This window comes from Lemur catta, chromosome 2, assembly GCF_020740605.2.
Source record: "Lemur catta isolate mLemCat1 chromosome 2, mLemCat1.pri, whole genome shotgun sequence".
NCBI lineage: Eukaryota > Metazoa > Chordata > Mammalia > Primates > Lemuridae > Lemur > Lemur catta.
In genome coordinates this window covers 27,327,586-27,351,775 of record NC_059129.1, presented here as the reverse complement: position 1 = coordinate 27,351,775, position 24,190 = coordinate 27,327,586, and the positions used below count along the sequence as shown (strand labels likewise).

Here is a 24,190-nt window from a genome sequence, read left to right as displayed (position 1 = left end):
GGTGTTTTAATGATGTTGGATGGAAAACGTTCCAAAACGTGGCATGCACACCCTTGTCCTCTTTAATAGAGGGTGTGACACCTGGCTTAACATTTTAATGACTTGGGGTGGTGGTTAATACCAGCTGTCTGTCACAGCTCAGTGCTGTGGTTAGGCCTGTGGACACTTTGCCCCTGCACTACATGGCCCCACAACGTGTTTCTCCTTGGTGGCTTTCATCCACTGTGCTCTTGCTGCTGCTCTTCTCACCTCTAGAAGGACCCCACCTCCTCTTCCTCCTGCTGTGTGCCAGGCTGGCTTGGCGGCCAGCTGTCTTTTAGCTTGTGAGACTGGAATCACGGTTCCAGGCAGGGCCTTGGTCAGCCCTGGTCCTTTTCCTCTCTTGGGATGAGGGAGTTGGACTGGTCAGTTTCTGAAGATGCCATTTGCTGTAATATTGCTGTGGTTTTGAGGATGTCATGAGGGCCCTGCAGGAAGGTACCTGGTGGCCCATAGGGCCTCCCTTTGCCTCCATCTGCTCCTCTGAGACTGGGTCCCAATGGAAATTTGTACTGGGCCTCACCACCACTCTGGGGCCTTTGGGAATTATCATCATCTTAGAAGTTGAGGCTCAGGAAAGGGAGGGGCTTGCTCCAAATGAAACAGGGTTTGGTAGAGCCAAGACCTTAGTCCAGGTGTCCGGGGCTCCCAGCCCTTCTTTGTGGCATTATCAGGGACCCCTAGGTCCACTGCCATCCTTCACTTTGGGCTGGGAGTAGATGAAGAGGGCAAGAAGCTGCTTTTTGAGTAGCACAGCCACATAGGTGAACCTGTTTGGGAAGAACAATCAAGAAACTCAAACGAAACAACCTCTTTCTTCACCCAAGCAAATGTTGGGGCACCTGTTCTCCATACCCTATACGAGGCCCTGGCTGCCTCAGCCCCACTGGGTGTGAGGTTTCCTGGTTCAGATGGGAACCAGCTAGCTCCTCTGCACCAGCGGGATCTGTGACCTGTGGCTGGTGGCGGGCAAGGGTCTGCTGCAGCCCAGGGAGGCATCATAGGCAGTGACTGGTTTGCAACAGCTGTGAGGGTAACACAGTAGCCTGGAGCTGTCCGCACCTCCCAAGTACCTCCCCTGCTCCTGGTCTGGCCTAGGCCCTGTCTTGGGGAGTGCCAGTGCTGGGCCTATGTGGGAGGGTTTCATAACCTTCACAGTCCATCATTTAAAATGGGCAGGGATGGATGGGAGGACCCAGGAACTGGAAGGAGGAGGAGCTGGCAGGATCTTGGCCACCTACACCAACTGTTTTCAACACAGGGCTCCCTCCCAAACCATAATGGCATGCATTTGTTATCATTTAAAAATACATGATGATGTAAAACCTAAGGGCTGGCTTGAACATACATAGTCACTATGGGAAGCAAAACCCTCATTTAAAAAAAAAAAAAAAAGGCCAGTACAGTGGCTCAGGCCTATAATCCCAGCACTTTGGGAGGCCAAGGCAGGAAGACCCCTTGAGGCCAGGAGTTCACGACCAGCCTGGGCAACATACCAAGACCTCATCTTCACACACAAAAAAAATTAGCCAGGAATGGTGGTGGGTGCCTATAGTCTCAGCTACTCAGGAAGCTGAGGTGGGAGGATCGCTTGAGTCCAGGGGTTCAAGGCTAAGTGAGCTTTGATCCTGTGCTCCAGCCTGGGCAATAGAGCGAGACCCTGTCTCTAAAAAAACAAAACAAAACCAAAAAAGACCTTTTATTTTGTACTAATTTTAGATTTCCAGAAAAGTTATAAGAATAGTAGAGTTACCATTATCTCCCTTACGTGACTTCTTCTAATGTTAACATCTTTCATGCAACGTGGTACAACTGTCAAAACCAGAAAATTACCGTTGGTACAATACTGTTAACTAGAGACTTTTTTTTTATTTTTCACCGTTTTTCTATTCCTGTCCTCTTTTGTGTTACAGGATCCTGTCCAGGGCCCCACTTTACATCCAATTGTCATTTCTTCCTTCTCCTCCAGGTGGTAACAGTTTGTCAGTCTGTCTTCCTCTTTCATAATCTTGCCACTTTTTTTTTTGTTTGTTTTTGAGACAGAGTCTTACTCTGTTGCCCAGGCTAGAGTGCCGTGGTGTCAGCCTAGCTCACAGCAACCTCAAACTCCTGGGCTCAAGCAATCCTACTGCCTCAGCCTCCTGAGTAGCTGGGATTGCAGGCATGTACTACCATGCCCGGCTAATTTTTTCTATATATATTTCTATATATAATTCCATATAATTTCTTTCTATTTTTAGTAGAGACAGGATCTTGCTCTTGCTCAGGCTGGTTTCGAACTCCTGAGCAATCCTCCTGCCTCGGCCTCCCAGAGTGCTAGGATTACAGGCATAAGCCACCGCGCCCGGCCCATAATCTTGCCACTTTTGAAGAGGTCCTTTGTTAAATAATATCCCTTAATTTGGGTCTTTCTGATGGTTTCCCATGATTGGAATGAGATAATGCCTTTTTTTTTTTTTTTCTTTTGAGACAGAATCTTGCTCTGTTTCCCCAGGTGGAGTGCAGTGGCATCATCCATAGCTCACTGCAGCCTAAAATTCCTGGGCTCCAGTGATCCTTCTGCCTCAGCCTCCCCAGTAGCTATGACTACTATAGGAGCGTGTCACCACACTCAGCTGATTTTTTCTATTTTTTGTAGAACCAGGGTCTCACTCTTGCTCAGGCTGGTCTCAAACTCTTGATGTCAGTCGTTTTGAACTCTTAACATCAAGTGATCCTCCTGCCTTAGCCTCCCAGAGGGCTAGGATTACAGGCGTGAGCCACTGTGCCCAGCGAGATAATGCATTTTTGACATAAATCCCACAAAATGCCTGTCTCAGAGCACCATATCATGGGGTTCAGGATGTTGATTTGTCCTGTTACCAGTGATGTTGGTCTTGACCACTTTGTTAAAGTGGTTTCTGCCAGATTTCTTCTCTGCACAGGTACTATGGGAGCCTTTGTTTTAGAATTGTATTCAGGGTCTCTTTGAATTGCCCAGGAAAACAAAACAAAAGGCCTCCTTCACACAGGCAGCCGTGGAAAGTGAAAGTGAGAAGGAGCCTCAGGGGCACCGTGTTTCTCGGTCTTCTCTCATTTCTGCTAAGCTGTGCTCTCTTCTTTCCCCAAGTGCCTCCCTCCCCAGCGGTCCCTCCAGCAGCCCCGGGAGCATCCCTGCCACTGTGCCTGTGCAGATGCCAAAGCCCAGCAGGGTCCAGCAAGCACTCGCAGGTAGGTGCCCTGCTCTTGGGTTCCAGAACAGATTATGCCCCGTGGGACTCGGTGGGAAGGAGACTGGGGAGTGGGGGCCTTGTCACCCTCTGACCTCAGGGAAACCCCAAGGTGCTCCTTGGGAGGAGCTGTACCTCTTTTCGGTGATGGTGTCCCCTTGGAGTGAGCCTGGGTGCCCCTTCCTTTGGCTCTGGGGAAGTCGGGCCTGATGACTGGGGGGGCCTGGGTGTGGTTCTTTGACAACCTTTTAGATTTTTGCATCAAATTGAATTAAAGAGTCACTTCTCTGTCCTTAAAGCATTTCCATAAAGGGCCCCTCTGAGGAATTCCTAGAACTGTTGTGGCTGTGGTTGACATCTTGTCTTGTATAAGCATCTTTGGGTCCAGCTAGACCTTTTGCTGCCCATAGGTTTTGGAACTGTTTTTTTTTTTGAGACAGAGTCTCGCTTTGTTGCCCGGGCTAGAGTGAGTGCCATGGCGTCAGCCTAGCTCACAGCAACCTCAAACTCCTGGGCTTAAGCGATCCTACTGCCTCAGCCTCCCGAGTAGCTGGGACTACAGGCATGTGCCACCATGCCCGGCTAATTTTTTCTATGTATATTTTAGTTGGCCAGATAATTTCTTTCTATTTTTTTAGTAGAGATGGGGTCTCACTCTTGCTTAGGCTGGTCTCGAACTCCTGACCTCAATTGATCCACCCGCCTTGGCCTCCCAGAGTGCTAGGGTTACAGGCGTGAGCCACCGCGCCCGGCCTGGAACTGTTTTTAAAAGTCCTTTTACAGGTGTTGCGGAGCCACTGGGTTTACACTGCTGCTGGGGTAGGGGTGGGAGTGGAGAGTGGGAGCCACCGAGGCTGCGGAGCCACCCGGGTGAGCTTTGGGAAATGCAGAGTGTATAAAAAGGTGGACAGAACAGGGTAGTGTGCCTGCATCAGTCACAGGTTGAGGCAGAGGACTTTACATAGCCAGAGTTGGTGTTTTAAGTGAGTCACTGTCATAGGGCAGGATGGCTTAGAGAGAACAGCTCTGGAGGCAGGGAGGCCCGTGCAGGGCCTGACCTCACACTTCAGTGGAGCGACTAGGTTCATGGCAGTGGGATGGAGCTGGGGGCTTGGCTTGAGACATTCAGAGGTGAAAGCCTTCTGCCATGGCAGCCGGGTTGGCTGTGAGAGAGGATGAGGGTCAGGGTGAGGCCTGCTGTGATCTTGACCTGGTGCTTTCACAGCATGGAAATCACCCAGGGCTCTGCAAATGTGTTGATTCATTTCATCCCTAAATAACTGTGAGGTGAGGGCTTTTGTTCCCATTTTAAATTGGAGGAAGCTGAGGCTAAAATTCTCTGGCAGCCACATGGTAGAGCTGGGACACAGCCCAGGCATCCTGGCCTCAGATCTAGCTCTTCCTCATCACTGTTGGGTGCTTCTGAGTCGGGTGCGAGCATTGGAAGGGGGCGATGGCTGTGATGTGGCAGGTGTAGCTGTCCCAGGGCAGTGGGCATTGGATGTGCATCTCAAAGGAGCATCTGGGGGAACGGGTGCCCTTGGCACCCCGGGGGAGTGTGTGAGCCTCCAGAGACCACGGCAGCGTGCTGGGAAGAGGAGCTTGTGAGGTTCAGGGAAGGATCAGCCAGAGAGGGTGGGAGTGGGAAGCCTGGGAGGGAGACCCTGCCCAGCAGGCCTTCTCCAACCTGCTTCAGCTGCCTGGGCCGAGAGAACAGAGTGAGCAAAGATGTGCTGACTGGCAAGTTCCTGCCCAGTTGAGGTTGCCTCGTGGCATTGGGAGTCACAGGGAAGTCAGACTGTGTGTGTGTACGTGTGCAGTGGTGTTGGAGAAAGGTTTGCCGGTAAATAGGCGGGGCTCCCCATGGCCCAGCCCCTTCCAGCTCTGGGCTCTGGGGCTTTCTTGAGCCTTTGTGGGCCTGACGTGGGTAACCTCTGAGGCTTTATGCAGATGTTGCAGTGACCTCTCTTAAGGGAAATAGCTCCTCTCTCGGGGTGCCCTGGGTAGTGGGTAGTGAGTGGCACCTGCTCCTTTTGCTCAGAGGTTGAGGACCCTCTCCAGGCTGCCTCCCACATTGTCCTTCATGGCCCCTGTCACCCTGGCTCTCAGGGCAATCCTGGAGCTAGGCAGGTATCTTAACCTCCTTTTACTCAAGGGAGAAACAGCCCCCAAAAGTTCAGGAACTTGATCCCAGCTAGGAGATTAAGAGAGAATAGAGCCGTGGCCAGACTGTTGTCTCCCTGAAATTCGAGGCTCAGTGATTGGGACCTATTGATGGGACCGAAGTCTGGGGCCCCAGGGAATGAGAGGAGCCTGGCCAGCCCCTGGGAAGCCAGAGCTGGACAGTGTCCTGGGGCTGTGACCTCAGGGAGGTGAGCATTTGGGTTTACGCTGCTGCAGGGGTGGGGTGGGAGCGGGGCTGGGGGTGGGGGGTTAGCAGTCTGCCTGAGACAGGGTGAGGCCGGCTGCCTGAGCCCAGGTCGGGGAGGCCAGAGTGGAAGGAGGGTAGGCTTGGATCTCAGCCCTGGTCACTAAATGAAAGACATGGCCCTTCGTGTCAGAAAGGGGGTGCTTGCAAATTGGGAGATGAGAGTCTGAGTGGGGCTTGCCTCTTGGGGCTCTAACAGTGGGAGTCCTGCCCAATAAGTGGAGAAAAAGCTGTGGCTGTCCCAGCTATTTAGGTGATTTGGGGGTGTTAGGAGTTTGGGGCTGTCCCTGAGCCCTTGCTGTTGAGGAAGATGATGGCGAACCCTTGGCTCCCACCCGTCCTGCTTATCCGATGCTGCTTTGTGGGTGTGGGTGATGTTCGGGCTTGTTTGCAGAGGCAACCCTCAGCGGAGGGGCTGCTTTCCCTCCAGTCTGCTGGGTTGGAACTTGTGTATCTGTGGCTTGAATTCCGGGGAGTGGGTCCTGTGTTGAAAAGGGTAGGAGTGGTGCTCGTGCTGGCCTCTTGGGGGCTGCTGATGGTGGCCTCGGGGACGTCTTCGCTCCTCACCACACACAGACCATGGGCCTCAGCAGACCAGGCACTGGGCGCTGGAGACGCAGCCGTGGGCAGAGTCCTCACCTCTTAGAGCTCGTGCTGAGGGAAGACGGCAAGAACAGATGTGCAAGTGACTCGGGCGAGATGAGGGCAGAGGGGCTGGCGAGGCGGAGGGAAGTGGCCATTAGAGAGGGTGTTCTCACAAGCTCGGGGTAGAGCGGTTGACTGCAGAGCGTGTTCAGGGAAGGCCTGCCCAGCAAGGTGACGCTGGAGGAGAGATCAGGGGACAGTTGGTGGGAAAGGTGCATTCCAGTCAGAGGATGTGGGCAGTACAAAGGCTCCAGGTTCTTGGAAAGAAAATCGCACCTGTTCCTGTTCTCTCCCATCTTTCTGCCACCTGTGCCTGCTTGTCCTTCTGTCCACCTGACATTTAGTTTCCAAGAGAACTGCATTTGAGCCCAGGAACAACCTTGGGATGTTGGTGGGATTGTGTTAACTGACGCGGAGTCCGGGCTGGAACCTCAGTCTTCTGACATGTGCTTCAGTGACTCATGCTGAGCGGCCACTGCACTCACCCTGTGTGACTTGGCTGTGCTACCCAGGTTGGTGGCTGGCCTCTGCTTCTGTCCCCTTCTGGGCACATTTGCCAGAATGAGTGGCTTTGTTCTTCTAGTGGAGGCCTAGTGGCTAGCCTGGCTGCCTCCCACCCCTCTGAGTCACCTCTGAGGATGTCCAGCAGGAGGACATGCTGTGTCCCAGGGAGTGTTCGATCATCAGTGAGTGTGGAGGGGTCCAGCCAGGACACCTGTGGGGCACCAGGCTGAGGAGCCAGGCCTGCCCCCGCGGGCACCAGGCAGTAGTGAGCTCTGGAAGCAGAGGCTGTCTGTCTCGGCACAGCTGCCTGCTGTGGGTCCACCCTCACTTGAGGGCACCAGAGAAGGAAGCCACAGCCTGGGGCCTTTGCTGCCCCAGCAGAGCCTCCCAGGGACTGTGGGGGGCACCTCAGCATGGCAGCCATCTCAAGAGGCAGTGGCCCTGCTCGGCCACCCCGGTGCTGTCCCTGTAGGCGTGGCACCTAGATGAGCCAGATGGGGCGTGGAAAGCAGACAGTGCCCCATTGGAGGCAGAGCGACCTGGAGCCAAGAGGGCATGGTCAGGCCAGGGGGCTCTAGGGGCCTGGGGAAGGCTGAGCCCTTGAAGCCAGCCCTGCGCAGGTGACCCCATCTATGCTTCCGGAGCTTGGCTGTGCCCTTCCACGTTGCCCCTTCTGCTCCCTTCCCTGCAGCTGGCACAGGGGACGCCACCTTGAACTTCACAGGCAGCTTCCTGGGAGTGGTGTTCTGCCCTCTGCTCTCTGCTCTCCTGAAGCAAATGACCACTACCACCTGCACGCTCTGGGCCTGGGCTGATCCGTTACTTGTACAGACACTTGTGCAACCTGGGGCCGGGTGCAGATGAACCAGGCCATTTCACGGGCCTTCTGGTTCCTGGCCTGGAGCTCCATCCTGCCAGCCTAGGCCGGCCCTGGCAGCCTCCAGAGGCCAGATTCCCCAGGGAGCTTCGTGGGTCCCAGTGGCCATTCACAGAGCTACCTCCTGGTCTCAGCAGAGTTTGTTGAAGTCGCGTGCCAAATGACTCCTTCTAATGTTTCTCCCCATCTCTGCATGTCTGATCTCGCACCCTGTGTAGGCATGACGAGTATTCTGATGTCAGCCATTGGACTCCCTGTGTGTCTTAGCCGCGCACCCCAGCCCGCCAGCCCTCCCGCCTCCTGTCTGGCCTCTAAAAGTCACAACTCAGTTAAGAGATTGAGGAAAATGTCCATGAAAGGTAGTTCCTATTCACAAATGCTCTCTGGCCTTTGCTAAGCCTCTTCCAAGTCTTGCTGCCTCTGACTGTCCATGTGGATGGCTCTTCCTTCTCTGCTTCCTGTCCCCTGGGGGGATGGGCTCTGTGGCCCTTGCTCAGCAGCAGAGGTGGTGCCTGGGAGCTGACTTGCCACTCAAGACCCAGAGTTCAGCTTCTCCCTGGCACAGCTGGGATGAGAGGGGCTTGTTCTTCAGACCTTGTGGCTTTGTAAACACCAAAGAATAGGCAAGGGGCAGGGCCTGGCTCGGGATGGGGACAACTGTCCCTTCCAGTGGGGCCAGTGTCTCAGGAAAGACCCCCAATGAGCAGCTCAGTCCTGTTGCCCTGGCCTCCAGCCCTGTCTGGCTGCACACGTGGGCTACTTGAGAGGGGTCCTCCAGTGACCGCTGCCCTGCCTGTCGTGTGGCCAGGGAAGAAGAGATTTCAGAACCACTGCAGGTGTTAGCAGTTTTAACAAGACTTGTGTGGAGGGGCCTGTGGCAGTAAGTTCTGGACCTTTCTTAAGCTAGTAGTGGCTGTGCCTCCATCACTGGGCTATAGAAGCACGGACTGTGGTGAGCCTAGTGTGGTGGCAGGGAGGGGGCCATGGCTCCACCAGCACTCCCTGCTTTGTGATCTTATGCAGGTCCTCTCCGTTCATGAACCAGTGCCTCCTACTTAGCAGATTGCCTGGTGAGGAGTAGGAAATAGACACATGAAGGGCCTGGCCCGTGGTGACAATGGCTGTTCCAATTGTGCCCGTTGTCTGGTCCAGCCCCTGCCCCACAGGCAAGGAGCTGGGCTCAGGGAGGGGCGGGCCTGGGAGCCCCTGACCCCAGCAGGGCTCTGCATGCTCTGCTCTTACCCTGCCCTGGAGGGTAGAGGTGGATCTGTGGCAGGCCAGGCTGGCAGCTGCCTCTGGCACTTGAGTTTGCCTGGGAAAGACACAGGCTCTTGGCCTGCCTGGGCTCAGATGTCCCTTTTGTGTGAGTCCCTTTTGATGTTTACCTGGCCAACTCCCTTCAAGAAATGTGGCTAATGAAAAGCTCCCTTGGTTCTGAAAGGCTGCCTGGGCTGGGACGGGCAGGGGAAACGGATGCTGAGCCAGCCGTGGCGGGGCAGCGGTCCCAGGCTCACCTGGCGACGGGCCTAGAGCCAACAGGCTTTTCAAAAGAGGCTCCCTCAGCCTGAGTAAGGTGTCCCAGCCATCAGGACGGCCACCTGTGCCAGTGGTCAGTGTTCTGGTCTGGCTTTCTCCCCATAGCCCCCAGGGTGTGGGGCCTGGAAGTCTGTTGGTATATATGGGTGTGGGTGGGTGTGGGGCTGTGTGTGGTCTTCCTTTGCTGACAGCTGCCTTTCGGGTGATAGCAGCTAATGCCATTACAGCAGTGACAGCTTTGTTAGGTATTAAGCTTTCATTTTTGGTGGTGTGATTTGGTCATAGCAGCAGCCAGAATCAAACTCGACGTCCCTCTCCTCCCTTGAGCCACATCCCCGGGTCACTGGCCGCCTCTGATCTAGAAGGAGTTCAGCTGTACACGTCTCTACAGCCCCAGGCTGATGGCTGTGAGCTCAGATTCAAACCAGAGCCCCCCTGGTCTCAGAGGCAGGGTCCAGCAGCCCATGGTGACCTGAACTGGAGCCCTTGCCACAGTCGCTCTCTCAGAGCTGCCCTGTTCTTCCTGGTCCCTCCTTTTGCTCCCCCATGGGCTTGGCCGCAATTCTCCAATTCTCTGATTCTGCTGCTTCTGCTGCCTGGAGAAACCCCCAGGCCTTGCCAGTTCTCTCTCACTAGTGCCAGGAGTTTCTTGTCTTTAGGTAGGACCTCTTTGGTGCAGAGTTTGGTGTTTATAGAGACACAGCGCCTGCCCCCCCAGCTAGCTGTGCGCATGTGTGCCTAGACAGGAATAGGGCAGCCAGGGGGTACTCCTGCATCTCGGCCCCTCCCCAGAGTCGCTCGGCTTAGGAACCGGTAGGCATGTGACTGAGGCCCCCACGGTCAGAGACAGGCTGTTTACCACAACAGGGTCAGTGTGGCCGGTGTCTGCAGTTGGCATGCATGCAGGTGCCGGCATGGAGTAGGTTCCCGATGCACATTAGACTCAAAACTTTCTTCTCTTGCTGAGAATAATGAAAGTTGGATAAAATAATGTGACCAGAACATCCTCTGGAGTAGTTTGTTCTCGAAACTGCTCTCTGACTCTCCTGGGCGTCGTCAGAGCCCAGAGCCTGGGCCAGGCTTCCTGACTGAGTGTGCTGGGATGCAGCTCCTTAGAGACGTGCGCCTCTGTTTCTGCCCTCTTCTGCCTCCTCCAGGGCTCCTGGGGCTGAGCCGGGCCCCCACGTGGTTGGGCCTGGACGGGGCTTTGCCTGGCAGAGCTCTTGGAGTGTTCTGTGCCTGGCGCTGAGGCTCTCCTGTCTTGCACGCTAACCTTCCCTGTCTCAGCCCTTCTAACGTTTCCTCCTGGCAGCTTGGACTCTCCCTTGTCTTCTTTCCTCTCTGGCATCCTCTGCAGTTCATACTCTTCGGGACACTGCTTATGTTCTTCTCTCTTCTAGGAGGGTCTCCAAAGCCAGAGCCAGAGCAGGTGATAAAAAACTACACTGAAGAGCTAAAAACACCCCCGGATGAGGTACGTGTCCTGGGAGCCAGGCTGCTTTTATTTTTGTTTGGGAAAAGGGCTGGCTCCAGATGGAAAGGACATCAGCCCCTTCTCTGCTTGAAGGGCACTTCCCAGGCATCCCTGGGTGCCAGGGCCGTGCTCCAGGCCCTTTGGCTGAGTTTTCCAGCCTCCTGCAGGTGGCAGCCGCAGCTCCTGAGCCCACATCATTCTGTTCTGAGCCCACATTGTTCTGTTCTGAGCTTTGCCACTAAGGAGCTGTGGTCGTGAGCTGAGCTCTCCCCTCCTGGCTCAGGCCTCTGTGTAGCCTGAGGGCCATCCCGGGCCTGGGCGTCCTGGAGACAAGAGTGGGGTATGTCTACTCTACCCCTGGGCTGACGGTGGTATAGAAGTGAGGTGGCCTTGTCCAGGTGGCAGCCCTGCCTCTCTGGCTGTTAGGAGAGCTGGACGTGGTTCCTGTGATTAATAGGCCCCGCCAAACTGCCATAGCTTCAGTAGAACCCAAACGCCTCTGTCAAGCCATGTTTTGGGGGCTGCAGCACCACTTCTCCCCATTTGAACGGGGAGTCCTAGAGATACCGGAGGGGTGGGTTAAAGGTGAGGCGTACCCATGCAGAACCGAGGACCCCGTTCACTTGCATCTTTCTCCTGCAAGCTGAGTCCATGCAAAGAATCTGGCTAGCACAGCTTTGGACAGAAGCCTGAAAGTCCCCGTGGTATGTCCCACCCTTCCTCAAGCCCTCACCATATTCCTCCCCGCCAGCACTCAGATCTGTCTCTTTGTCCTTGTGCCCGTCTGGCATAACCGGGCTGTTTGGCCCAGGTTTCCCTCCAAGCTGCCATCTGCGCAGCCAGCACGCAGCCCGGCTCGTGGGTGTGCTCCCTGAACAGTGCTCCTCAGCAAGGTCCCTTGACTCCCAAAGGCCCCAGCTCCTGAGCGTGACCGTCAGAACCTTCCAGGATCCCGTCCTCTGTCAGCCCTTGTCTCATCTCCCACCCCCATTCAGGCCTTGCACCCTTTAGGTGTCCACGAGTTGATTTCGTGTTTCAGAACATTCTCTCCCTCTTCCTGGAACGGCCGTTCTCTGCTCATCCACCTGGCAGTTCTGCCTCCCTTGTAAGGCCTGGCTCGGGGGCCTCTCCCCTGAGGAGCCTGCTCTCTTCCACCCTCCCCCTTTGGCTGTTCCTGCTGCTGTCTCAGGCCTGCGCTTCTGGTAAACCCTTCCTTCGAGGGCACAGGCCCTGGTGACTCATCTGTGTTCCCAGCCTATGGAACAAATGACTACTGAATTGACTTTGACCGTAACTCTAGCATCTCAGCAGATGAAGGCCTTTTTCTACAAGACTGGCCTGCTTCAGCTCAGCCGACATTGGCGAGCGCGCCCTGTGTTCTGTCTCCAGGACTGCATCATCTGTATGGAGAAGCTGTCTGTGGTATCTGGGTACAGTGACGTGACTGACAGCAAGGCCATCGGGCCCACGGCTGTGGGCCGCCTCACCAAGTGCAGCCATGCCTTCCACCTGCTGTGCCTGCTGGCCATGTACTGCAACGGCAACAAGGTGCCCACACTGCACTGGGGGTGGGGAGCACGGTGGCCTGCTCAGGTGTTGTCCTCAGTCCTGGCCCTGCAGTGGGGTGAGGGTCCTGAGGGGTAGCTGCCGGGCTCTGGGGACAGCTGCAAGATGACTCCTCCAGCAAAAGATGAGTGTGGGCATGTAGAGCCAGTGTGGAGACCTTGGTGGCCCAGCTGGCTGTCTTAGGTCTGCCTTGTGCTGTAGGAAGGGAGGCCAATGGGGCCGGTTCCCCCGACGCCTCTAGCCAGGCCTGGGTCTCCTGGGCTCCTGAGGAGCAGGGCACCGTCTTGCCCTTGCCACTTGCACGCGGTCACTCCTTCCTTATAATGTCCCTGTGCCGTCAGCATGGTACTGACAAAGAGGAAGCCCCGTGCCACCCTCCACAGGGAGAGTTCCACTCGAGCCCTCAGCAGTTGACATCAGCTGCTCTTCCTCCAGTGGAGTTTAGCCAGAATGGACAGAGTTTGGGAGGATGAGAGAACCAAGTCACATTACAGCCATTCCGGCCTGGCTTGGCCTCTCTCCAGTACCCCTTGCTGTCCTGTACCAGCCAGAGGCCAGCACCAGCAGGTCAAGTGCAGGAGTTTCTGTTTGATGTTTAACATGATTCGACTGTGGAGACTGGCTCATGAACCCACTTTCCTACTTGATGTCAGTCTGCTGATGTCTCACCCCCGCTGATGAACATTGCATAACTAGTTTCTGGTGCAAAACTTAGCTTTCTAAGGAAGCTGTTGGAATCCAGTTCTGAGAGGGGAGGCTGCCTCGGAGCCAGGCAATCTGCCAGCAACTCTGTAATGGGGTTGGCCTGGTCCTCTTCCCATCTAGACAGGGAGGTGACTGTCCAGGCATTCTCTCAGGGCCACTGGCTCAGTCTGTCGCATCTGCCTTATCCCAGGATGGGAGCTTGCAGTGTCCTTCCTGCAAAACCATCTATGGGGAGAAAACTGGGACCCAGCCCCAGGGGAAGATGGAGGTGATGAGGTTCCAGATGTCGCTCCCAGGCCATGAGGACTGCGGGACAATACTTATCGTTTACAACATTCCTCACGGCATCCAGGTAAGGGGGACCCTGCACAAGAGGAACCACCTGGGACCTTTCTGGAATCTGTCACTCCTGGGCACTCCTTTTCCTAGCCCACCCCTCTCTCAGCAGTCTGCACCCTGGATCAGGGGCGAGGACGCCTATGCTGCCACACTCAGGATCCCAGTTCCCCTTCCAGCCGGAGCTGGGGAGGGCCAGGAACCCGGGGCAGTAGTGCTGGGGGTTGGGGCAGGCTCTTAGGCTGTAGAAGCGAAGAGGTGGCCTCAACCCTTGCCTGAGCCAGGGAGCCTTCCTAGAGGAGGCAGCTGGACTTATACTGGGCAGCTGGGGACCCACAGGCAGCGTGTGCAGTGAGGAGCCCCCTGGGTGGTAGAGTGTGGGCGGGAGGGGCTGAGGAGCCCAGCAGGACGCTTGTTCTTGAGACCCAGGCCTGGGTTGGCAGCGGCAGGGCCTGGTCTGGGTGTCAGGAGCCGAAACACAGGTCCAGGGTCCTGGTGGAGACTGAGGTAGGAGCCCTGACCCTCTTGGTCCCATGCCTGGGGCTAGAAGGGAGGACAGGGTGGCAACGGGCACCAGGTGCCAGATGGGGTCTGACTGTCTATTGAACAACATGCCTTTTCCCTGGTTTCCCTTCTCCACGGCTCAGGGAAATTTAGAAACACTCCAGATGGGCTAGCACTAGCACCTCAGGGCAGAGGAGAATTTCCAGTGTACACAGACCTGTCCCTGAGTGGCAGAGGGCAGGGAGCAGAGGCCATGGGCTGTCCCAGTCCCTCACCTGTCCAGTGAGCCACTGCTGTTCCAGGGCCCCTCCAGCCTGTTCTCAGGGTTCTCAGGGCTGTGCAGCCCAACATGAGAGCAGAGGGTGTGGCCTGTGGTGTGTGTGGGGTCACAAGGAAGGTCCTTCCATTCAGGCCAGAGAACCCTGTGCCTGGAGAGTCGACAAAGAAGTAGGAGAGTCTGTCCCTGCCTCTGAAGGGTTCCCAATGTCATCAGGGAAAGAGAAAGTTAGCAGGAGGTGTCTCGTGCCAGGTGGAGTGGCGCAGATTTGAGGGAGGGTGCTTGTGGGTTGGGGGGCCATGTGCACTTTAGGTCTCTGAGGGGCGGGACTTATTTGGTCACTTCAGCACAGGAATGGAACGCAGCCAGGAAGGCCGAGGGGGGAGGCTGGGTGTCCGTGTCCTGCACGCCTCTGCAGCCGGTCACTCCCATCCTCGTGCCTGTTCCCCTTGCAGGGCCCCGAGCACCCCAACCCTGGAAAGCCATTCACCGCCAGAGGCTTTCCCCGCCAGTGCTACCTTCCGGACAACGCCCAGGGCCGCAAGGTAAAGTGCCCTCCACCCATTCAGGGCAGGGAAGGGCCCTGACGGGCAGTCACACTCGGCCCTGCCTGTGTAGCGGGAGGACAAGACACAAGGGCTGGTGTTTGCTGCTCCTTCCTGAGGACCCGCTGTGGGTACAGGGAGAGAAGCCTGCTAGGCCAGGTCACGAGCTCTTCAAAGTCAGATTTTAAGGGGGCGACTAGGTGACCCAGGATTGCCTGAGGAGTCATGTCCATACTGAGACCTGGATGGGGACTTTGCTGCTGCAGGAAGGTCAGGGACAAGCTGCCCTGCAGTGAGGGCTTGTGAAGGCAAGGCCAGCCCCCAGGCCCACCCTAGGAGTGGGGTGAAGCTGAGCACGCACGGAGACTTGGGGTGGTGGAGCTGCTGACCTGAGGTTGGGCAAGCTCCCAGCTGGCCAGGCCTGGAGGCAGGGAGGGGAGGGAGCTCGCCCAGCATGGACTTGGGAAGCAGGAGGACTCAGGGACAGCACCAAGGTGTTGGCCTGGCGACTGGTCACATGGCGGTGCTGGGCACTGAGGCAGGGCCAGGCTCCTGTGGGATGATTTTGGGCTGCCCAGTTGGGAGTGCTGGGGTCCCTGTGGGTGGAGGACCAGAGCTGGGTGAGCCCACCGGGAGGGAGCCCACACGTGCTCACTTGGCCTTCCCTCCCTCCTCTACTGCCTTCTTCCTTCCTCTTCCTCCTGCTGTCTCCTCCTCTCCCCTTCCCTGGTCTCTCCTCTTCCTCCCCTCCCTCCTCTTCCTCCCCCTCCTTGGGCAGGTCTTGGAGCTCCTAAAGGTGGCCTGGAAGAGGCGCCTCATCTTCACCGTAGGGACGTCCAGCACCACGGGCGAGACCGACACGGTGGTGTGGAACGAGATCCACCACAAGACGGAGATGGACCGCAACGTGACAGGCCACGGCTACCCTGACCCCAACTACCTGCACAACGTGTTGGCTGAGCTGGCCGCCCAGGGGGTGACTGAGGACTGCTTGGAGCAACAGTGACCTGCCAGCCTCCCACACCTGCCTCTGGTGGCCGCCCCATCCGCCCTGCTGGCTGGGCTGCCCCTGGGTGGGCAGGTGGGAAGGTGCCCATCCTGATAGGCTAGAATGTGTGTTGGGGCGCAGGGTAGGGTGTGCGCCACCTGAAGCCAGGGCCTCTCCCACCTGCCTCTTGCCTCCCCTCCGCACGGATCTGTGTGGGAATTGGGTGTCCCTGGGGAGTTGTACTCATGGGGGCTTAAGATGCAGCTACCTCAGTGCACAGGACTCTTCTGTCCTCCGGGGGCTGCTTTGGGCCCACAGGACCCAGGGCCTGGTGTGGGGTGAGTGAAGACTGCCCCAGCCTGGGCGGGCGTGGGTTCTGGATCAGCTTCTTATACCTCAGATTTTGTTTGCAATAAATAAATATTCTGTAGCCAAAGCCAAAAGGCCCTGGTGTGTCGTCAGTGCAGAGCGTGTGATCTGAGCCCCGTGCAGAGGCAGCACACCCGTCCAGCTGCGTCAGGGCAGGAAGCCCCCATCGCACCCCCGTGTGATGAATACAGAAACAGGCCTCGGTGGGGCTGAAGCCCACGTGCTGGTCTGTGCTGCTTCTGCGCCCTCTCGCGGATCCTGCCGTGTGCAATCACCAGCCTGGGCCAGGCCTGGCCCCCCTCGCACTCGTGTCCCCAGGGTTCTGCTTTCCAAATGCCTTTCACACAGGGTGAGTGCTGCTGTCTCCATTTTACAGATGAGGAAACTGAGGCTCAAAGGTGCAGTGAGTGGCCTGAGGTCCCAGGCTAGTTAAGTGGTAGAGCCAGGGCTGGAATCTGGGGCAGGGTTGGTCTGTTGCTAACCCTCCAAGTTCTAATTCTAGACCCTCTTAAAAGGAGGACTGGATACCCCCAGTCAAGATGTTGCTGCCTGCCCTGTAGGAGTTCTGGCCTGGGGCAGGAGGGAGCAGAGCCACATGGCCAGAGGCACCTTTGCCTTTGTGAGCCTGTTTCTCCATTGAAAAACAAATTTTGTTTACCATATGTTGGTATAAGGATAAACGGGGCTGGGTTTGGTTGCTCACGCCTGTCATCCTAGCACTCTGGGAGGCTGAGGCAGGAGGATCGCTTGAGCTCGGGAGTTTGAGACCAGCATGAGCAAGAGCAGACCCAGTCTCTACTAAAAATAGACAAATTAGGGACCTTGTCTACTAAAAATCTACAGATTAGCCAGGTGTGGTGGGGTGCACTTGTAGTCCCAGCTACTCGGGAGGCTGAGGCAGGAGGATGGCTGGAGCCCAGGAGTTTGAGGTTGCTGTGAGCTATCGTGACACCACTGCACTTTAGCGGGTGACAGAGCGAGATTGTCTCAAAAAAAAAAAAAAAAATATATATATATATATAGGGCCATTTTCTTTCATGTAAAAGTTCATTCTTTTCCTTCTCACCTTAAATCAAAAACATTTTTGTGGGCTCCTATAAGTATTGCGGGCCTGCGGCGCTGTGTCTAGTGTTAAATTGGAAAGGGGAGTGAGGCCTTGATAGAGAACCCCAGCTTGGCTGGACCCCACACTGTCCGCTTCCACATTGGAGACTCGCCCGCTGGCTCACACGGCCTCTGAGCGTGACAGGCTGCTGCCCTTCTAGGCCCCCCAGACCTCAGGTGCGTCCCCATTAGAGGGTACTGAGACTCAGGATGGGAGAAAATCCTCGAAAGTCATATACCTGGTAAAGGTCTAGGATCCAGAACACACGTATATTTTAGAGATAGGCTCTCGCTGTCACCCAGGCTAGAGTGCACTGGTGTCAGTCATCAGCCTCGAACTCCTGGCTTCAAGCGATAAAATAACCACTGTGGAGAGGAAGTGGAGAGATTGGGCCCTCAACCACTGCTGATGGGAGTGTAAGATGCAGCCCGCAGCCGCTTCGGAAATGGTTCCTCAGAAAACAGAGGTAGCAGGTGACTCAGCAGCTCCACTGCTAGGTATACACCCAAGAGAACGGGAAACTTGTCCACACGCAAACCTGTACACAGGTGCTCCTGGCGACATCATTCATCATAGCCCAAAGGTGGAAACCACCCCAATATCTGTGGGCCCATGGCTCAAAAGTGTGGTCTGTCCACAGGGTGGAACGTTACTCAGGCGTTAAGGAGAATGAAGCACTGACAAGCTACAACGTGGACCCACCTTGAACACGTGCTGAGTAAAAGCCCAGCCACAAAAGCTTCCATCGTGTGATTCCTTTCAACGAAATGCCCTAGTTACAGGCAAACCCATGGAGACAGTAGATTGCAGTTGCTGAAGGGTGCAGGGGATGGGAGTGACTGTAATGGGTGCAGGGCTTCCTTTGGGGGGGATGGAATGAATTAGTGGTGATGGTTGCACAATGATGTACTAAAATCCACTGAGCTATGAATTTTATGGTGTGGGAGTTATATCTCAAAAGTCCACATACTCCATAGTGATAGTGTGCGTGGAGGGCTGGTTGGCTCTCAGGGCTCTGCAGTCCTTCCTCTGAGTCCTCGTTCTTCCTTTGTACAAGGGAGCAGGCTATGAGCTGGGAGGATGTGGCCTGGTGGGGGCAGGGCCGGCAGGGCTGGAGCTGGCAGGGTGGGGCTGCCCTGGGTGGGGAGGGAAGGCCAGGGGGAGGCTCCTGGCACCTGGGGGGCAGGAATCCCAGGCATGTGGCCCTGAGCCTGTGTTTCCAGAGGCTGGGCCTCCTCCCCGCGGCTGGGAGGCTGGGAGGACCCCAATCCAGACGTGGGACCCTGGGGTGGCCTGATGGGCATCTGAGGGTCCAGTGGCTGCTCTCCCTCAGCCCTGGCTCTGGCGGTGGAGCCAGGCACGGGCCTGCCCCACACCAGAGCCCACCCAGCCCCCTCCCTGTGATGGGCTGGACCGCTGGGAGGGTGGAGGGAAAGGTGGCGGGAGCGTTTACAGGTCTTTCCAGCTGGCAGCCTGACTAACCAGCTCCTCCAGGCTGGGGGTGGGGTGCAGCCCCAGGCGCAGACCAGCCCCTGACCTCTGGGGTACAGGCTGGTGGCATGGGGCTCCTCCGGAGGCAGCCTCCCCTGGGGCCGGTGCCGCTCCTCATCCTCCTCTCGGTGCTGAGCTGTCTTGGGCCCAGCCTGAGCCTGGGTGAGTGGGGTCCAGGATGGATGTGCCTGGCCAGACCCAAGGGACTCCGGCACCCGCTGGAGTGGGTGGGAGCCCTCCCCCTGCCACATGGGGAGGCAGCCCCAGAGGCAGTGGCCGGCCCCTCATGCCTGTCTCCAGGGCCCCCACCGCTCACCCTCGTGCCTCGTGCCTGCAGATCTGATCCCCTACACGCCGCGGGTAACAGCCTGGGACCTGGAAGGGAAGGTCACGGCCACGACCTTCTCCCTGGAGCAGCCTCGCTGTGTCCTCGACGGACATGCCAGTGCCGGAGACACCGTGTGGCTGGTGGTGGCCCTCAGCAATGGTAAGGGGCTGCTCTAGGGCCTGGTGAGTGTGGGGGCCCAGGGGCGCGGTGGCCCGAGAGTCCCTCACTAGAACCTGCCGTTGTTAGGCCTGCTGGGGGCTGCTGGGTGGCTGTGGATTGGGCTCCAACCCGACGGGGCTCTTAGAGGGTGACCAAGTCTGATTTGTGTCTGGACTGCCTCTGGGGGTCCGGGCTGGAGGGTGGCGAACACAGGCCCCCGGTCGGCATGACGAGGCCCATCTCTCCCCCCACATCCCCATCTCTCTGCTCCTCCATCCTGCAGCCTCCAGAGGCTTCCAGAACCCACAGACCCTGGCCGAGATCCCGGCCTCCCCACAGCTGCTGACTGACGGCTACTACATGACGCTGCCCCTGTCCCTGGACCAGCTGCCCTGTGAGGACCCCGCTGGGGACAGTGGAGGTGTCCCTCTGCTGCGGGTGGGCAATGACCATGGCTGCCACCAGCCGCTCTACTGCAACACCCCCCTCCCCAGCCCTGGACCTTACCGGTGGGTCGTCCCTCCAGGGCCCTGGGAGTGGGCTGTGCATGGTGGGAGGGGGCTCTGGGACCCGGGCTGCCCGCCCCCCAGCATCTTCCCAGGGTCAGCGGAGCAAGCACGGGCTCCTTCCTTGCAGTGTGGGCAACAGTGCTCATCCCAGTGGGGGCCCAGGAAGAGGGGGCACCAGGAGAGGTGGGGACTTAGTCAAGGTGGGAGGGGGCTTAAGGCTGCAGTAAGGGCAGGAAATGGCCTGGGGGCTGGGTTCAGACCTAGTCCAGGGGGTGTGAGGCAGAGAGCAGGAGAGATGGCTCCCACCACCTTTTACAGATGGAGAAACTGAGGCAGAGAGTGCCAAGTGGCCTGTCAAGGTCGGGGTGGAGCCGGGAGGGGAAAGCAGGTGTCTCCCCAGTGTCCAGATCACAACTGTCCGGCCACAGGGGGAGGGCAGGAGTCCTCAGGGCGACAGGGCCTAGGGGGAGCAAGAATGCAGGGTAGGTGTGGCTGGAACCTCAGAGCCCCAGCCCCCTCTGCCCTCTCACCCACCCTCCGTGTCCCTGTCCCCTCCTGCGCCGCGCCCTGGCTCTGCTCCAGCCCCGCCCCACCCTGTCCACGGCAGCCTCCAGCACCAGTGCCAGCCTGCTGCGTCCCTCACTGTGCTCAGACCTCCCAGGGCTCCCGCCTCCCACGCTCTTGGTGCAGGGCCCTGCCTCCCTCCCTGTCCCCCCGACCCCCCACTGGGCCTCTGCCGGTGTCCTTCCCCATCGGGGGGCCCTCACTCTCCTTCCGTGGTCTCGAAGACCCCTCTGGGCCAGTGCTGCTTGTCTGGGAGGCCTGGGCCCCCCCCCTGAGCCACGTGCCCTACAGGGCTACCTCACCCTGCTCATTGTGTATGTGACATTTAGTAACAGGGGCCACTAAACCAGCATGCCCAGCCCAGACTGAGTGTCTGGAGAGGGACTGCCCTGGTGGGCGGGGGCTGCTGGTGCAGGTCACCTGGCTGGAGGGGTCTCAGAGGGTCTCAGAGCAGGACTGGCAGGTCTTTCTCTGGGGCCTGGCCGCAGGGAGGGGCGCCTGCCTGGGGCAGTTGAGTGTCTGAGCCTCACCCCACCTCCCCGACCGCCTCCTGCCTCCAGCGTGAAGTTCCTCGTGATGGACATCAGGGGCTCACCCAAGGCCCAGACCAGGTGGTCGGACCACATCACTCTCCACCAAGGTAGCGCTGGGGGGAGGGGCGCCCTGGCTTCCATGGGCCGTGGACTCACCTGCCTCTCTCCGCACAACCGTCATGCGTGGCTGCCTGCCCCTCCCCTGCTCGGTGTCCAACCCCCAACAGAGCCTGGTGCTGGGGTGGACCACTGGGTCAGGCCCATCGCCAGGGGTACCAGCTCCACCCATCCCCAGTGCTCACCAAGGCTCGGGTGTGCTGTCCCCTGTCCCGGGCAGAAACACGTGGGCCCTCCCACGGGGGACCAGCCCCGTGCCAGCCCCTGCTGGGTGGGAGGAGAAGGGCATGGAGGCCAGAGTCAGGGTCTGGGCTGGCTGGGAGGACAGCGGGTTCTGGAGGCTTCTCTGAGCAGAGAGGTGAGCACGAGTCACCAGGCCGAGGAAACTGCACGTACCAAGGCCAGAGTGTTGGGTGCGGGGGTTGCCTGGGAGACGGACCAGGGGTATGGGGTGGGGGTCTTGTCATCGAAGGCCTTGACTGCTGGGCTCCGGGGAGCCAGGCGGTGCCCCGCTCAGCCCTGAAGCCTGCAGCACCCTGCCCGCCACGTGCCAGCAGCGGGTTGGTGGGTGGGCGCATGGTGGGAACAGCCTAGAAGGCGAGACCCGCTGTGGCCGAGGGTGGCCCAGGCCGGCAGAGCACAGATGCTGTGCCATCCTGAGAGGGACAAATGAGTGGGTTCAGGGACCTGTCTGGGGACATGAATCGGCCAGGCCTTGAGGTATGAGCATGGGTGGGGAGGGCAGGAGGTGACAGCCAGCCTTGGGGTCCAGGGGCAGCCTCCCAGCAGCTGCTGTGTGTGCAGGGAAGGCCCCAGGCTCCATCGACACGTGGCCAGGACGGCGAAGTGGCGGCATGATCGTCATCACCTCCGTCCTCTCTTCTCTGGCCGGCCTCCTGCTCTTGGCCTTCCTGGCAGCCTCCACTGTGCGCTTGTGAGTGGCGACACCCCCAGGGCCCCTTCCCGACCCAGAACGCCTTCCCTCTCCCAGGCCCCAGCCCTCCACTCACGCTGCCATTAGAGCTGGGCGGTGCCCTTCCCAGAGACTGTGTCCCCCTTTGGGGGTCAGTGAGGTGGTCCCACAGCCCTGCTGAGGGCAGGTTCAGGGAGGAGCCGCCTCAATCCAGCCTGTCCTCTGTGTGTCCTCGGCCAGGGCCCTTCTCCTCCCAGGCCTTGTCTTCTCCCCATGGGCCCTCTGGCAAGTTATTGACCTGACACCAGGGTAATCAGGGTGGCCACCTGGAGGAGGCAGGCCTCCAGCTGGTTCTAGAAGGGAAGAAGGTGGGATCAGAGGCTGCAGGTAAGGGAGCTGGGAAGGGCAGCTGGCCCTGACCTGGCAGCTTCCCCACCTGGCAGGGACATACACCTCCTCTCTTCCTCTCCCGGTCCAGCTCCAGCCTGTGGTGGCCCGAGGAGGCCCCCGAGCAGCTGCGGATCGGCTCCTTCATGGGGAAGCGCTACATGACGCACCACATCCCGCCCAGCGAGGCTGCTACCCTGCCCGTGGGCTGCGAGCCTGGCCTGGACCCCCTCCCCAGCCTCAGCCCCTAGCCTGGCCCGGGACACAGCACTCATTCCCTGCCCTGCGCCCATGTCCCCCAGCCCTGTGCCTCTCCCCCCAGCACAGCCCTGTCCTGCCTGGACCCGCCCCAACCCCCTCTTAGCAGCCCTGCTTCGGCCTGGCCGTTTCTCTCCCTCTCCAGCACCTGTAAGTTGCATTCGGGAGAGTTCTGGGGAGGGCCGTCCCCACCTCTGCTCTGCCTGACCTCCTGCGAGCAAGGCTGGAGCAGTGGACGGAAGCTTCCAGACCCCAGGAGGAGGCCTACCCAGGACGTGGTCTGCCCAGTGCAGGGGGCTGGCTCATCATGAGACATATGAGGCCTGAGCCACCCTCTGTCCCTCTGTCCCCATCAGTGGCTGAGGCCGGAGTGAGGTCTTCAGAGGCACCTCCTCTGTCCCTGGCACAGCCCCTCACGAGGGGGACCCGCCTGCCAGAAGGTCAGACAGTGCTACCGATTCTGGCCACCACTTCCAACCCCCTCGTGTACACGGGTGGCTCACGCGCTTATCCACTCACTTCACAAGCATTGATTGAGCACCTGCTGTATGCCACACAGTGTTAGCCATGGGGCTTCAAGCATAGCCAGTCCTGACCTTGGGTGGCTCACCACTCTGGACCTCAGATGACCACACGTCCAGATGTGACCTGTTACTGTTGGGGGGCTGTCGCACCCTGGACTGTCAGCCCAATGCGTTCGCTGGGGCCAAGCGTCCGTCTGTCCGCAAGGCCGGGGGTTCCCACCATCGCCACACGGGGGCGCCGGGGCGCCGCAGTCAGGCCGCCGCACGGCCCGCGAGCATGCGCACTGCTATTCCTGGCCCTTCCCTCCCGGGGCTACCTGGAGTCCGGAGCCGGCGCCGCTGCGCGGGGTCTGCGGAAGACAAGAGTCCAGGCCACCTTCTGCCGAGCCAGAGAGGGGTGAGCAGTCACGCTCCCGCCTGAAAGCCAACTGTGTACCGTCTGATCCATACAGCCACAGCGATTTTGTAGGTGGAGAAACTGAGGCTCGGCGACTTGCCCACCGCACCCCGTGCCCCTCTGGGCCGCCCTCCCAGGTCCTCTGGTCTGACCACACCCCGGTGGGGGCCCTTGGGCTGCAGCCCCGTTTGGAGGTGAATAAAGGTGGTCTGGCTCCTCCACCGTGGCCCGACTGGTGCCCGCACTAGGACAGGGGCGTTGCACTGAGAAGCCAAGCCGCCCTGTTCAGCCTCTGCCCCCAGCCCCGGGGCTGCCCTGAACCTGTCCCTTGATTGGTGTCCTTGCTTACTTTGGAGTGTCCCCATCTCCTAACTGCCCCCAGAGAAACCCACTCACACGTTCTGGGGCTGGGAAGCCCATGACCAACACAGTGTATGTGGATTCAGGGGTGCTCCCTCCCACGCAAGCACTTTACTTTCGAGCCTTTGAACCTCTCCTCCCAGGAGGTCTCTCCCTGATCCTGCCTGCACCCCTCCCAGCCAAAGTACCCCTTCCAGGAGTAGACAGAAGCAGATTCAGTCATATGCTCTGGTGTCCGGGGTGGCATCTGGCCATGGGAGCCAGCCCTTTGGGCAGCCACTTTTAAATTCCTTTATGGAGCCCAGGCCCCTCTCTGCCTCTTGGAATTGGGGGAGGGTTAAATCCCCACCCCCATCAGCTGCCCCGAGCAGAGCCTTCTCACATTGTCTTGTCCACACCCCAGACACCCAGCTAGGGGCCTGGCCTGGGAAGGGTATGACAGGGAGGATGAGGGGCCACTGGTGTTTGCTGAATGCAAAGGTGAATGAATCCTCCCAGCGCCCAGGATCAGCTAGGAGCAGACATTGCTACAGACTTTTGCGT

At 58.5% G+C, this 24,190-nt stretch overlaps 2 protein-coding genes across 6 annotated transcripts in view; both read left to right on the top strand.

Moving 5' to 3' along the window:
• DTX2 (deltex E3 ubiquitin ligase 2) overlaps positions 1–16,069 on the top strand; it is a 33,574-nt gene extending 17,505 nt beyond the window's left edge. For 4 of the 5 annotated variants that reach the window (XM_045543072.1, XM_045543069.1, XM_045543070.1 and 1 more), the window contains 7 exons: positions 3,149–3,249; positions 7,921–8,061; positions 10,639–10,712; positions 12,102–12,260; positions 13,174–13,335; positions 14,556–14,645; positions 15,424–16,069. In XM_045543072.1, coding sequence (XP_045399028.1) covers positions 3,149–3,249; positions 7,921–8,061; positions 10,639–10,712; positions 12,102–12,260; positions 13,174–13,335; positions 14,556–14,645; positions 15,424–15,651 — 955 coding nt within the window. In that variant the 3' untranslated portion in view covers positions 15,652–16,069. The remainder of the gene's footprint in view (positions 1–3,148; positions 3,250–7,920; positions 8,062–10,638; positions 10,713–12,101; positions 12,261–13,173; positions 13,336–14,555; positions 14,646–15,423) is intronic. The other variant, XM_045543074.1, reaches the window with a different exon arrangement.
• Positions 16,070–18,255: 2,186 nt separating this feature from the next.
• UPK3B (uroplakin 3B) lies at positions 18,256–23,506 on the top strand. Its single transcript, XM_045543075.1, has 6 exons — positions 18,256–18,760; positions 18,936–19,085; positions 19,369–19,594; positions 20,719–20,798; positions 21,613–21,742; positions 22,200–23,506. The coding sequence occupies exons 1-6, from the start codon at positions 18,667–18,669 to the stop codon at positions 22,357–22,359; spliced, it is 840 nt and encodes a 279-aa protein (XP_045399031.1). The 5' UTR covers positions 18,256–18,666; the 3' UTR covers positions 22,360–23,506.
• Positions 23,507–24,190: the final 684 nt, after the last annotated feature.

Bases quoted from the DNA above. Each gene is read 5' to 3' on its own strand.
- UPK3B (XM_045543075.1), top strand. From the start codon at position 18,667: ATGGGGCTCCTCCGGAGGCAGCCTCCCCTGGGGCCGGTGCCGCTCCTC. The intron at 19,595-20,718 runs GTGGGTCGTCCC...TCCTGCCTCCAG, and splicing joins CCCAGCCCTGGACCTTACCG to CGTGAAGTTCCTCGTGATGG. The intron at 20,799-21,612 runs GTAGCGCTGGGG...CTGTGTGTGCAG, and splicing joins CCACATCACTCTCCACCAAG to GGAAGGCCCCAGGCTCCATC.